Source organism: Littorina saxatilis, linkage group LG5, assembly GCF_037325665.1.
Source record: "Littorina saxatilis isolate snail1 linkage group LG5, US_GU_Lsax_2.0, whole genome shotgun sequence".
Taxonomy (NCBI): Eukaryota; Metazoa; Mollusca; class Gastropoda; order Littorinimorpha; family Littorinidae; genus Littorina; species Littorina saxatilis.
The window spans coordinates 27,193,406-27,205,897 of record NC_090249.1 but is presented as its reverse complement, the minus strand read 5'-3'; the positions used below and the strand labels follow the sequence as shown (position 1 = coordinate 27,205,897).

Sequence of the window (12,492 nt, the reverse complement as noted above, 5' to 3'; positions counted from 1 at the left end):
CTAAACAAGATGGGTTTATGTCAAACTAATAATTGTGAAGTTTGTAATGAACTGGATACACTTGAGCACTTCTTTTTTCATTGTCAAGAGGTGAGGAACGTTTGGAAACTATGTAAAGACTTTATTTATAAGCAAATTTATTGTAATATAACTTTGAATGAAACAGATATATTATTTGGTTTTTGGAATGAAAACTTAAAAAACGATCAAATTTACTTTATAAATTATTGTATTTTGATAACAAAAATGACCATAGGAAAATTTATGGGAAGAAGTTAGACTTACGTATTTTATTGGAATTAGAGTTAAACATTAGACAGAAGTTTATGTTTTGTATAATATAAAGTTGATTATGTTATACAGAAAAAGACCAAGGAAGAAGGATGCTCCCCGCCTTATATTAAAAAAATAAATAAATAAATAAATAAATAAATAAATAAATAAAAAATAAAAAAAAATCGGGCAAAAAATATGGGTTGAAGCATCCTGCATGCAACTGAGGTCCAAAAAAAGAAAAAGAAAAAAAAAAGATAGCCCTACATGTAGCTGGTCAAATAATGCAGACTGACCCTGCCAAAGAGGTTGGAGGTGCTGTTGGCCAGTTCAAAGGCCAGGTAGTCACAGAAGCGGCGCAGATGACCAGACAAGGCACGAGGTCCAAGTCGGTCAAGCACCCTGAAAACATATCACATCATTTACATATTAACACAAAGTAAAAACTGTATGGTCAACTTTCTCTCATCCCATCTGTAAATCAAATTACTGCGACATAAATAATAGCACATAGCGGCTGTGTGCTGACACATACTGCCAACAGGCCTCACTAAATCAAGGAAAGAATTCCGAGCAAGAAAAGAGACATTCAGTTTTCTGCAGCTAAGATTTACATCATGCTCAACTTACAATATTTTTATTTTTTGTTTAAAGTCAAAGCCATAGAACATTTGATCAGACTGCGTCTGCACGACTCAGTCACAGATGGTTTTAGTGTATCCGGAGTCAGCCATTTTTCTGAAAACCTAGTCTTCTACTGTTTTCAAACCCGTTTAACTTTGCAAGTGTGTCTGCTCAACTGACAAGACTTTGACACATGGGACAGTTCTCACTTGTAGGCGACGGAAGGCACCCTGTTCTCATCCAGAATGTTCTTCCAGATGATGCAGAGGAAGAGCGGTGGTGTGCCCTGCATGGTGAAGTGGGCAATGATGTCGTTGTCATTAGCCATGCCTGAAAATCAATTCAGAAATTTGAGATTTTGATCTAATTCTAAAAAATATACATACCATACATTAGTTATTGCCCAACCCCGTGTGTTTGGGCAAGATCACACCCAAAGAATTCACAAGATACTGATAGCTTTTGGTTGATAGCCGAGTCTTAGTAATTTGCCTAGATTAATAAGAATTAAACTTACAATCAATCCGAGAAAAAAATCAACAAGTTCTGGCCAATAAACAGCCACATGAGCCTGCGTACAAAAATTAGACTTAAATCCTAAAATTAAAAGAAATAAATCATTCAAACTAATTTTTGTTTGCCTTGGAATAGGAAACAAACATTTTATATTGGGGGGGGGGGGGAGGGGCCTTATCCTGAGAAGACAGCAACTCTGAGCTATCACACTCACTTCTCCACTTGGCATACTCGGTATCCACAGTGTTCTTGAGCTGGGCCTTGTTCTCTGGCGGAGGAGCCTTCTCCCTGAAGAACTCGGCCAGACTGGCCGGGAAGTACTGCAGGGTGGCCGAGGACCAGCCCATGGGGGTGTGCTCCTGTATTGACGTCAGGATGTCTTTGCACCACGCCATGGGGAAGCTGTCCTGACCTGATGGTACAAACGACAAGTCCTAATACACAGATCCAATAAAGTGACGTAAGCACTTTGAATATACTATTATCAGAACACCTACGTCTCTTCGTTTCTTCGATTTTTTATAATTATACTCTGCCTTGCCTCACTTGGTTATGATTCTCCTGAATACTGAGTACAGCTTGGGATCTAAGCATACAGTCAGAAGCTGCACGACAGGATGAAGTATACTTGTTTGCCCCTGCACTGAACTAACAATATCAGGACGTGTTTGCAAAGCCCGATGGACAAATGTTCTGATTAATTAAGAGTAAAGAAGAGGCCATACTGCATGTCCAAGAAGACCCAAGTTATACTCTCCAAGGCTAAGTTAGTACGTAATGTATGGCTGTCTGTAACTCTCTGGCTTTGGAAACTGTCTTGACTTCAAGTACAGAACAACAATGTCATAACCTGAAGGGTAAAAATCTGGAGTTTAAGATCAAGGATGAGGTACGGGTCAAATTGGAAGCATTTGCGCTGCGGCTAGAATCAGGATCGCCCTGCACCATGCCTTACTGCTCTGATGTGAAAGCAATGTTCCACAAGAATGAACTGATTGATGAACATTGATACACAGGCGAATCATAGTACAGTCAACCCTGCCCTAACCACCACCTCTCGAGGGCGACCAACACAAAAGACCCAAGACCAATTCTTTTTTCAACATAAACCACCTTTCCAGAGCAACCACCTATCTACAAAAGCCACGGTTCTTTGGTCGATGGTTACAGACGGTTTAATTGTATCAGTAACTGAAGGGCAGTGTATTTCTTGTGTAAATTATCCGGCTAACCATCTCAGGTCTAGTGGCTTATAAGAAGTTAATTCATCAAAAATTCCAACAGGAACCAGTGAGGATGTTGATTTTTGATACATTTCCATGTGGAGGAGTAGTCTAATCTCATGTAAGAGCCTGGCTAGATCTGAGAATGAGATAGTGAGCAGAACTGTTTTACGAGAAGGACCGTGCCATTAAAGTTCTGTCCATTTAAAATTTTTACAAAAAGATTTTTAAAAATGTACACACCATACACGCCAGTGATCTCCATAGCGCGAGCCAGTGTGAGAACGAGTGCTCTGTTGAGTTCTTCAGACTCGCCGGTAAGAATGTTCTGTGAGCCCTTGGACTCTGTGGCGATGCGAGACAACTGAGGCTGCACCTCTGAGCTGCCCAGACTGGTGATGAGGCGCAGAGCTGTGCTTTCTACACTGAAAACAGACAGACAGAAACTTTCATGTTTATGATAACTGATGTTCTGATAGGCTTTAGACTCTGTGGTGAGGCGAGACAACTGAGGCTGTACCTCTGAGCTGCTAAGACTGGTGACAAGGCGCAGTGCTGTGCTTTCTACACTGAAAACACAGACAGAAACTTTCAGAAACAAAACCACAGCCCATCATCACAATTCACCTGTGCTCAGTGCTGCAGTAGAACTATGGAGAGAGCGCAAAATCCACAGTCACCGGAGACTGAGGGATGCCTACTACACAAAGCACGAGGCCAAGTTACCAGAGATGCAGCTGGTTCTGGTTGGCCTGCTGGATGGAGGCCAGTGTGTAGAGATGACTGAGGAGCTGCACCCTGTAGTGGATCTGTGTGTGGTGCAGACGGTAGCTGAACATCTCCAACAGGGTGTGAAGGATCCCCAACGCCTGGTGCTCCACCACAGTCGGTAACAGTTGACCTGGTGTGCAGGGAGATTTGTATTGTTATCGTTTAAGTGATAAATATGTATAGTTATGGAGACCAAAGTATATGAAAGCATGTGTGAAGAATGTCACGATGGGGAAATGGTTCTGAGGGTGAGATAAACTGTAAGTTCCAGCCAGCACATAGACAGACGCATGAAAAGAGAGATACACTTGGATTTTTGTTTTAGTTTTGTAACATCTTTGGGTGCGATCAAACGTGACTCAAGCAACAACCAATGCATAGTAGAGTAGACCCCCTCCCCCCCCCCCCCCCCCCCCTTTTTAAGACCATACTTTCACAGATTTTTTGTTCATAATCTTCGTAAATTTACCCCCATTTTATGACTCGCTCGCATTTTAAGACCTGATTTTCTTGGATTCTTGTTCTGTTCTTTTAGGGTTCCATTGTACAGTATGTGCAATTTAAAAAAAACCAATCCATTGTCCTTACTGATGAAGCCCTTGATGCCCAGAGATTCGATCTCCATGTAGACCAGCAGACGACTGTAGGTCTCCACCAGGGCAGGGGCGAGCGCTGTGGCAGACTTGGTCTTGGCCAGCTTGATCACTCGGGTCACTATGCTGTGGATCAGGCTGTTGTAGGAAGGGGGGACAAAATATATTAGTCTGACTTTCATATCCTGAAGTAACAACAAAAACTCGGACCGATCGAGGCACAAATCAGCAACAACAGTGACAGATCACAACAAATCTCTAAGAGATAATAACAGAAACCCTTTTCATCACATTTCTTGTTTCTTCAAATGCCCCAATCATCACATTAAGCAACCCAAGCAAACCATGGTTACATTACAAGCTAGTGACAAAAAATGCCTGAAATGTAGTCAAAGCCACCATATTACCAGATTACCGCTTCTCTCCCTTGCATCAACCCTTCCTAGCCTTTCAGCACCAACCTGCAAACACTCTAAGAGTGGAACCCCCCTTTTAAGACCCTAATTCTCCAGTTTGTCTGTTGATAATGTCTGTAAATTAACCCCCCTTTTAAGACCCTAATTCTCCAGTTTGTCTGTTGATGTCTGTAAATTAACCTCCATTTTAAGACTCCCTCCCATTCAGACTTGATTTCCTCAGATTTGTTTAGGTCTGAAACAGGGGGGTGGGGGGTTCAACTGTATCAAATTGCCAAAATGACAGTTTGAGGCATAGCCACACGCATCAATCTATGGCTAACCTCATCTTGGCATGTACGGTCAGAGAATCCAGGAGGTTCATGGAGAGAGGCTGACAGGGGGCAGAGGCCACAATGTTCCCCGGCAAAAGGGTCGTGTTCTTCTGGTTGCCATAGATCGTCTCCAGAAGGTGTCCCATTGGTCGAGCAAAGTAATCTGTGTCTGTGCTGTCTGAAAGAGTACAGGCATTAAGAAACAGACGATTGATATGGCAAATATGTGTGAGCACAGAAACTCTCATGGCAAGACCAATATGCTTAAAAACAGCAGACGGGCCATCAAATACATGTCAATTGGCAATTAGAGACCACAGAACAAATATACGTGCTACTGGTGTATATGCCTTGCCGTGGCGTAGCAGCTTGTGTGCCCTGATGATCCAAAGAGCTATGCCGGCCGGAGCCTTCATAGTGCTCCTGGCAGGTGTAACCACACCGGACAGGTCTGAGGTGAATGGGGCCAGACTAAGTATACACCCTGGCCCCACAGGTTGGGGGAGTTATGCGAAGGACTAACAACTCATCCATGGAAAAAAAGTACTCGTTACAGAAACGTCAACAAAAGATACAAGGAACATTTCGGCCCTGGGAGAACCCCAGCCTGGCGAGCTCTTGACGGGGTCCAAGGCATAAGTAAGTAAGTGTACACAGACTGAAATACAGACAGAGAAACAGACACTAGCACAGAAAAACACACACACACACACACACACACACACACACACACACACACACACACACAGCACAAACACAAAAAATTAGACACAGACACACACACACAGAAACTTACAAGCGTTACACAGCAAGGCAATCTTGTAGTCACTCGTGCTAATGGTCTTCAGCATGTGTGTCTGTTTCAAGAACCTGCAACCATACAAGTTTAAAACATCCATCATTCTGTCACAGCACTGTTGAATAACTATAGGTCCAATTCATTCTTCTTACTCGGCGTGACGTTATCAAATGGATCGGCTAGCTTTAGCCCTAAGGGGCACAACTCCGCTCATACTCTCTTCGCGCCGCCATATTGGATGCCGTCTTTGTTAGTTTTCTTCATTGCACTCTTGTTCTTTTTGCGTATTTCACTGTGTATGCAGACAGGGAAAGGCGCGAGCGCCGTAACCAACAGCGAAAACAGCCACACGACCACTCAGCGAACCGAAACAGAATCCCTAAGCTGCCTAAACGACAATAGTCAATCTATTGTCCCGAACCTTCTTCTTCTTCTTCTTCTTCGTCGTCGTTCACTAGAGTCCCGAACCTACAACCCGGTCTGCCCTCGGGCGGACCACCCTCATCTTCCAAAAAGGGATGAATTGTCTCAATGCTAAACCAAACAAACAACTATTACACCCTCCCTCCAATGAACCTGAACGCATAGTACACATACGGGGAATATAACCCGTTAATATACGACCACAGTACATTTAGTACAATACATCCTAGTACACACCATGGAGGAAAAATCCCACCATAAATCATACATAAATGATTATCTTTATTGTTTTTCTTCTTGTGAATAAACACAAGAAAGAAATGGGCTGAACAAACAAATACACGAATCACCGAGCCTTATATAAGCCTCAGTCACTGTGAGGACATTTGGGTAATAAACCACCAGTACGTGCAAGTACATCCTAAAAAGGGAAATGAATAATAGTCATCTATAAATGATTATTCTCAATTGAGAATCAAAATAATGAGGATATGGGTTTGAATAGTTGTCCCCTGACGAGGCTACCTTTCAGTTTCCCCAGAACACCTCTCTAAAACCACAAAGAAGCTATCCTAGCAATTTGAAACTGTAAATATTGCCGAAAAGTACTACAATTGGGAGAGGTACTTAGGGATCTCTGGGCTGCCTACTGCATTTGCCGGGTTTGGCAGACCCTTGATTTTTACCCCCTATGCCACACAACGTGTCATTTTCACTTTTGTCGAGTCGCCACCCAACGCTCAAGCACTGTCAGAGATCGTGCAAGGCATCCAACATGGCGGCGGATGACCAATTCCAGAGAGTTACGACCCGTGATTCTCATACCGCGCGCGCCGAGTAGAAATGCTGTTGATAACTTGAGTTTCTGCAATGGGCCTATACATGACACAAATCTTTTTTTTAACCTGTCATACAATGTGTGTAATCGGTATATTCAGACCGAGAGAGAATCATGAACGTCTCCCTGGCATAGTGTATGTGAGCATGTTTGAAAAACAGAATTTTGGGGAGGGACAAGGGTTATCAGGGTTTCATTTACTAGTGCGCCCTGCGCCATTGGCGAAATCAAATCTGAAAATGTCCCATCACTATTCCCTTCAGTGTGTCTAAGGGCGCATTGACATTACGTACCACTGCGCCACCAAATGTACACTTTCCATAGATAACACGATACAGCGGCTAATTCTCAGATGGCACCATATTGCACCATTTTGCATCTTTGGTAAAAAAAAAAAACCGCGTACAGGCCTCGTTTGCGCTTCTTGCCTTCGACTATGTCCCATCGGAATTTGGCTGAGGGGGACAAATGTCCCATTGCCTTTTTCTCCCAGGCTAAACCCTGGGTTACTATCTCACTGACTCATAATTTCAAATTTTAGAAATAAATTTTCATTTAATTAATACTTACCCAACTCACAAATAGCAATTAACTCTAGTTCAGTGCTGGTAACGCTGTACGCGTCCCCTTGGTAACAAGGAAGGCGCCTCTAAAAAAAGAGTGACAGAGACCCGTAAGGGTGTCAAAGCCAGCCCGGAAACGAGGCCCCTTCCGTATGCGTGCGCATAAGCCGCCAACTTATCATTCGAAACGAAGCCCAACTCACTCTTTTTTAGACCCCAGTACCAACCACAGCGGGGAGGTGGGAGGGAATAAACGTTGTGAGTTGGGTAAGTATTAATTAAATGAAAATTTATTTCTAAAATTTGAAATTAAATTACATCCTTTACCCAACTCACAAATAGCAGATTGCTACTATAGGTGGCGGGACTTACCAAAATTCAATGAAGAATGACTTGCCCTGCGGCTACCATGGCAGGTAGCGCAAAACTGCCATCCTGACGCAGAGAGGAGATGTCCCTGAGGTAATAGTTCACGAAAACATCCTCAGATCTCCAATAGGCTGCCTCCAAAACTTCGGCCAAGCGGCCTGAACGGAGCACAGCCACCGAGGAGGCCCACGCCCTAGCCTCATGAGTCCTTGCTGAAGTCATGGGAAGAACAGCCCTAACTTCGCCAGACTGAATATGCCACCAGGCGTAAGCATGCCTGATCAAAGTGGAGACCCACTTGGTTAAAGTCACTTTCGCGATGTCTTTACTCCTTGCCGTATTAAGCGAAATGAAAAGCAATTTTTGACTTTCAGAACGAATGGACTGAGTTCGAGACAGGTAACTGCTAAGCGTTCTAACCGGACAGTTAACGATGTCTGGATCTCCAGGAGCAAGAATGTTGCTCAAGGCAGGAATGTTAATGACAGGCGAAATATGGCCCGGTTTCTGATTTTTAGCTAAAAACTCCGGCCTGAATTTGAGCGAAATAGAACCATCTTTTTCGGTTGAGATATCCTTAGCTAAGCCGGAAAAGGCATGAACTTCACTACCTCTACGAGATGTAGCAAGCAAAGTAAGAAAAACTGCCTTGCGCGTCAGATTAACCAAACTGGCTGAATGAATAGGTTCGAACTCGTTAGAAGCCAAGTAACGCAAAACAAGTAACAAATCCCAGGCAGGGAGAGGAGATTTCTCGCGCGCGGCCTTAAGAGAGGCACCCTTAATAACGCTGGAGATGACCCCATCAAGAGAAATCTTATGACCCAGTTGTCGTAACGTTGAAGAAATAGCGGACCTTCGCACACGAAGGGAAGATGCTGACCCCCCCTGCCCTGCTAGCCAAGCCAAATGATTGGCTACCTGCATAGACCTAGGTGCCAAGGGCTTAACTCTGTTCAGCTCACACCATTTAACCCAGGAGGCCCAGTGAGACGAGTAGACCGAACTGGTCGATTTCCTATGAGCATGATTCACAAAGTCTACCGTGGCCGAAGAGGCCCCTGCCTTAAGCAAAGAGCTTCTGACAGTATCCAACCGTGAAGGTTTAACGCCTGAGGGTTCTCGTGATGAATGCCTGACCTGGGTTGCAAGAGTTCTCCCTTTCTTACTGCGATGGGGATAGGCGGTCGAACCGCCAGTCGCAGCAAGTCCGGGAACCAGTGCTGGCTTGGCCAAAATGGGGCAACCAGAACCAGCGCTGGTCTCTCCAAGTCGACCTTCCTGAGAACTTTGCCCAACAGACAAAACGGAGGGAAGGCGTAAGCTGTCAGATTGGACCAGTCCATTTCCAGAGCGTTCACGCCCCACGCCAGAGGATCCGGGAAGGGGGAAACAAACAGAGGAAGCCTCGCTGAATAACGAGTCGCAAACAAGTCGATTTGCGGCTTCTGTATCTGTACCCAAAGTCGGTGCAGGGACTGATGAGACAGGGTCCACTCTGAATGGACCACCTTGTCCCCCCTGCTCAGTGCGTCCGCCAGGACGTTCAAGCTTCCCTTCAGAAAGATGGCTGACAGCAGAATGTGATGCGAAACGCACCACTTTAGGATGAGGCACGCCCTGTCTGAGAGACTGCGGGATCTCGTTCCGCCCTGCCTGTTCACATAAGCCGCAACTGTCATGTTGTCGGTGTGCAGTCTGACATGACTGTTCTGAACGAAAGGCAGAAAAGCTTGGAGCGCCAACGAAACAGCCTCCAACTCCAGCGCGTTGATGTGACGTGAAGGTTGAGACAAGTCCCACACCCCCGACGCCACATGCTCCCCCAGATGAGCCCCCCACCCCATCAGAGAAGCATCGGTGAAGAGCTCGTTCTCTGGAGACGGGCAAACTATCGGAACTCCCTGTAAAACCCAGGGGAGGAGCCAGACCTGCGTGGTCTCGAAAAACCAGGTCTCCAGCGAAACCTGAGTGTCCCAACCCTGGGTTGACTGATCCCACCGAGACTGAAGGGCAGCCTGAAAAGGCCTTTTGTGCACCCTGCCCAGTGGGATAAGAGTAGCCATAGACTCCATCTGGCCAAGTACCGATGTCAAAACCCGTACACTGGCCAGATTCTCTCCGTGAAGCGCACGAAGCAAGTCTTGAAGCTTGGACACCCTCTTCTGAGACGGGCGGACAGTCCAACTGAGAGTGTCGAACTCCATCCCTAAGTAAGTGAAATTCTGTGATGGAATCAGTTCCGACTTGCCCAGGTTTACGGAGAATCCGAGCTGAGCGGCCTGCCTGAGGACCTTGCAAGTATGAACATGGCACAGATCCCTGTCCTGATTGAGGATCAGCCAGTCGTCCAAGTAGGCTCGCAGACGAATGCCCTCCTTTCTCAGCAGAGAGCAAAGTTGTCGCACCACGATGGTGAAGATCCATGGTGCGAGAGAAAGGCCAAACGGGAGAGCCCTGAACTGATATGCCTTTTCGCCCCAGCGGAAGCGCAACCACTTTCTGTCTGTTACATGCATCAAGACATGAAAGTATGCATCTGTGAGGTCCACTGAGGTCGCCCAATCGCCTGGGCGAAGTGCCTCTCGCACAGAGGTCGGCGTCTCCATAGTGAACTTCACAGTTCGGAGATACTTGTTCAGAGTAGATAGATCCAGCACCGGTCTCCAAGCCCCCGAGGCTTTTGGCACAACGAAAAGTCTGCCGTAAAACCCCGGGGACCGAAGGTCCAATACCTCCTCTATCGCCCCTTTCAAGAGCAGAGCTGAAACCTCTCCTTGAACTGCGGCTCTCGCCTCTGGATCTCTTGGAGGTTTGCATGGCGGGATTATCCTGGTCAGAGGTGCTTTTTCTCCTGACCAGAGAAGTCGGAACCCCGAACGAACTATCCCAGTAACCCACTTGCTGTCCACCAGCTGCAGCCAGGAAGTGAGGGCCCTGGACGGGCCGCCCGCTACAACCAGTGCGGGGGCTACCGGGATAGCCTGCTCGGGGGAGCTTCATTGGGGGTGAGGCTTACGCCCCGACCCCCTAGAGGCACCAAAAGATTGGCCCCTCTTCGGGTACGGAGCACCGCGACCCCTACTCGAAGAAGCAAAGGATTGTTTGTGAGTCTTGCCACCACCAGACGAAGCAGTCTGAGGCTTGGCAGAGGACTGTGATTGCGTGTGTGGTTTGTTCTGGGGCTTCGAAAACCCGTGAGAAGCGAGACGGGCTATAGCTAGGTCCCTAGCGTCCTGGGTCTCCCTCTGCAGCGCATCAAGAGATGCCTGACCCAACAGGGACCCTTCCGAGAAAGGAGAAACCTTTAAACTCTCGATCGTGGATTTGTTGGTAATCCTAGAACCTGTCAAGAACGCTGTCCTTCTTGAATGCACGGCATGCGCATAAAGGTTAGCGGAGATCACCATCTGTTCTCTAGTGACCTTCGCCAGCGTGGCAAAAAGAGTACTCACATCAAGTGCAGACGCTTCAAAACGAAATTCAAACGGGTCCAACGACGAAGCAATAGACCTAGAAAGGGCCCGCTGCAACGATTCTGACACTGAGGCCAGCTCAAGCTGAGCTCTCCCTGCTTCCTCCAAAGCCAAAAGAGAGGCTTCGGAATACGGGACAACCCTGTTGTTGCCGTAGCCATCCTCCCTCAAAGAAGCCAATTCCGGGGAAACCGGAAGCACAGTAGCGGGCAAAGCAAACGTCTCGACCAAACTGATAGGACGAGGGGTGAGCCTAAGTTTCTGAATCCCAGACACAGCCCTCTCCCCCGCTTTAGCCAACCAAGGCAACACATCCTCTGGTGCCTCTCCGTGTTGAGCCAACAACGGCACCGCAGGAGTATTCCTTCCCTTGAACACATGTGCCAAGACATAAGCAACCGATGACGACTCCCGAAACCGGAACTGATCCTTCGGACTCTTGGAGGACCGAAAATCGTCAAAGGCGGACAGCGGTGGTGGAAGTCTCTGCTTGCTTCGCACCACCCCTTCCGGAAAGTACTTAAAAGCCGTCTCAGCTGCCGACGACACTGCGCTCGACAGCTTAAACGGCACGTTAAGTTGGGTGTCATCCACAGCCGTGGAAGCACCCTCATCCATCTCTTCAGCCTGCTCGCCATCGCAGTCAGGCAGGTGAACCCCAGAGAGACTCTCCTGGTCAGCTCCGGAGACACCATCATCTTCCTGCCCCCAGGGCGGAAGGGGAAATGATCGACCCGACTCTGAGTGAGAGTGGTATGACAAATCCCTACGAACAACAGGGCTCCTAGCCTCTACCGAAAGCGCTCGATGCGGATTAACGGCGGGGGTTTCGGTGCTTTCGCCGCGAACACGGTCTACTCGCTCCTGTTTTCGCACACCACTGGCACCGGAGAACCCGGCACCATGTGGTGAGGACATACCTTCAAAGAGCCCATGCTCAGACAACGAGGGCACAAGACGTCCATCGCCCTGCTGCGACGCATGAACCTCAGCCCGGACCACCGAAGTAGCAGCCAAAGCTGCACCTGCGAGAGAGGAAGCTGAAACGGAAGAACGTAACTCTGCTTTCGTCGCCGTCAAATCTGCGGCCAAAGTCGAAACCTGTGAACTAATAGTCAGAAGCAAAGACGCAATATCGGAGGGCAAAAACCCTGAATCGCCAGGGGCCCCCGACAACAAAGCATGTTTATCCACATTCGAAACATTTTTGTCACAAGGCGTGACCTTGTCCTTTTCAACGGACAAAATGGCGGACGAAGTTTTGTCAACAACTTTCAGACATTTATCCATCCCC

The 12,492-nt window shown here is 47.1% G+C and overlaps 1 protein-coding gene across 2 annotated transcripts in view; it reads right to left on the bottom strand.

The window, feature by feature from the left end:
- Positions 1 to 12,492, bottom strand: part of LOC138966731 (mediator of RNA polymerase II transcription subunit 23-like) — a 57,085-nt gene that overhangs the window by 26,207 nt on the left and 18,386 nt on the right. For both annotated transcript variants that reach the window (XM_070339055.1, XM_070339056.1), the window contains 8 exons: positions 5,527 to 5,600; positions 4,740 to 4,908; positions 3,996 to 4,138; positions 3,363 to 3,537; positions 2,880 to 3,061; positions 1,628 to 1,825; positions 1,107 to 1,227; positions 570 to 675 (listed from right to left, as the gene is read on the bottom strand). In XM_070339055.1, coding sequence (XP_070195156.1) covers positions 570 to 675; positions 1,107 to 1,227; positions 1,628 to 1,825; positions 2,880 to 3,061; positions 3,363 to 3,537; positions 3,996 to 4,138; positions 4,740 to 4,908; positions 5,527 to 5,600 — 1,168 coding nt within the window. The remainder of the gene's footprint in view (positions 1 to 569; positions 676 to 1,106; positions 1,228 to 1,627; positions 1,826 to 2,879; positions 3,062 to 3,362; positions 3,538 to 3,995; positions 4,139 to 4,739; positions 4,909 to 5,526; positions 5,601 to 12,492) is intronic.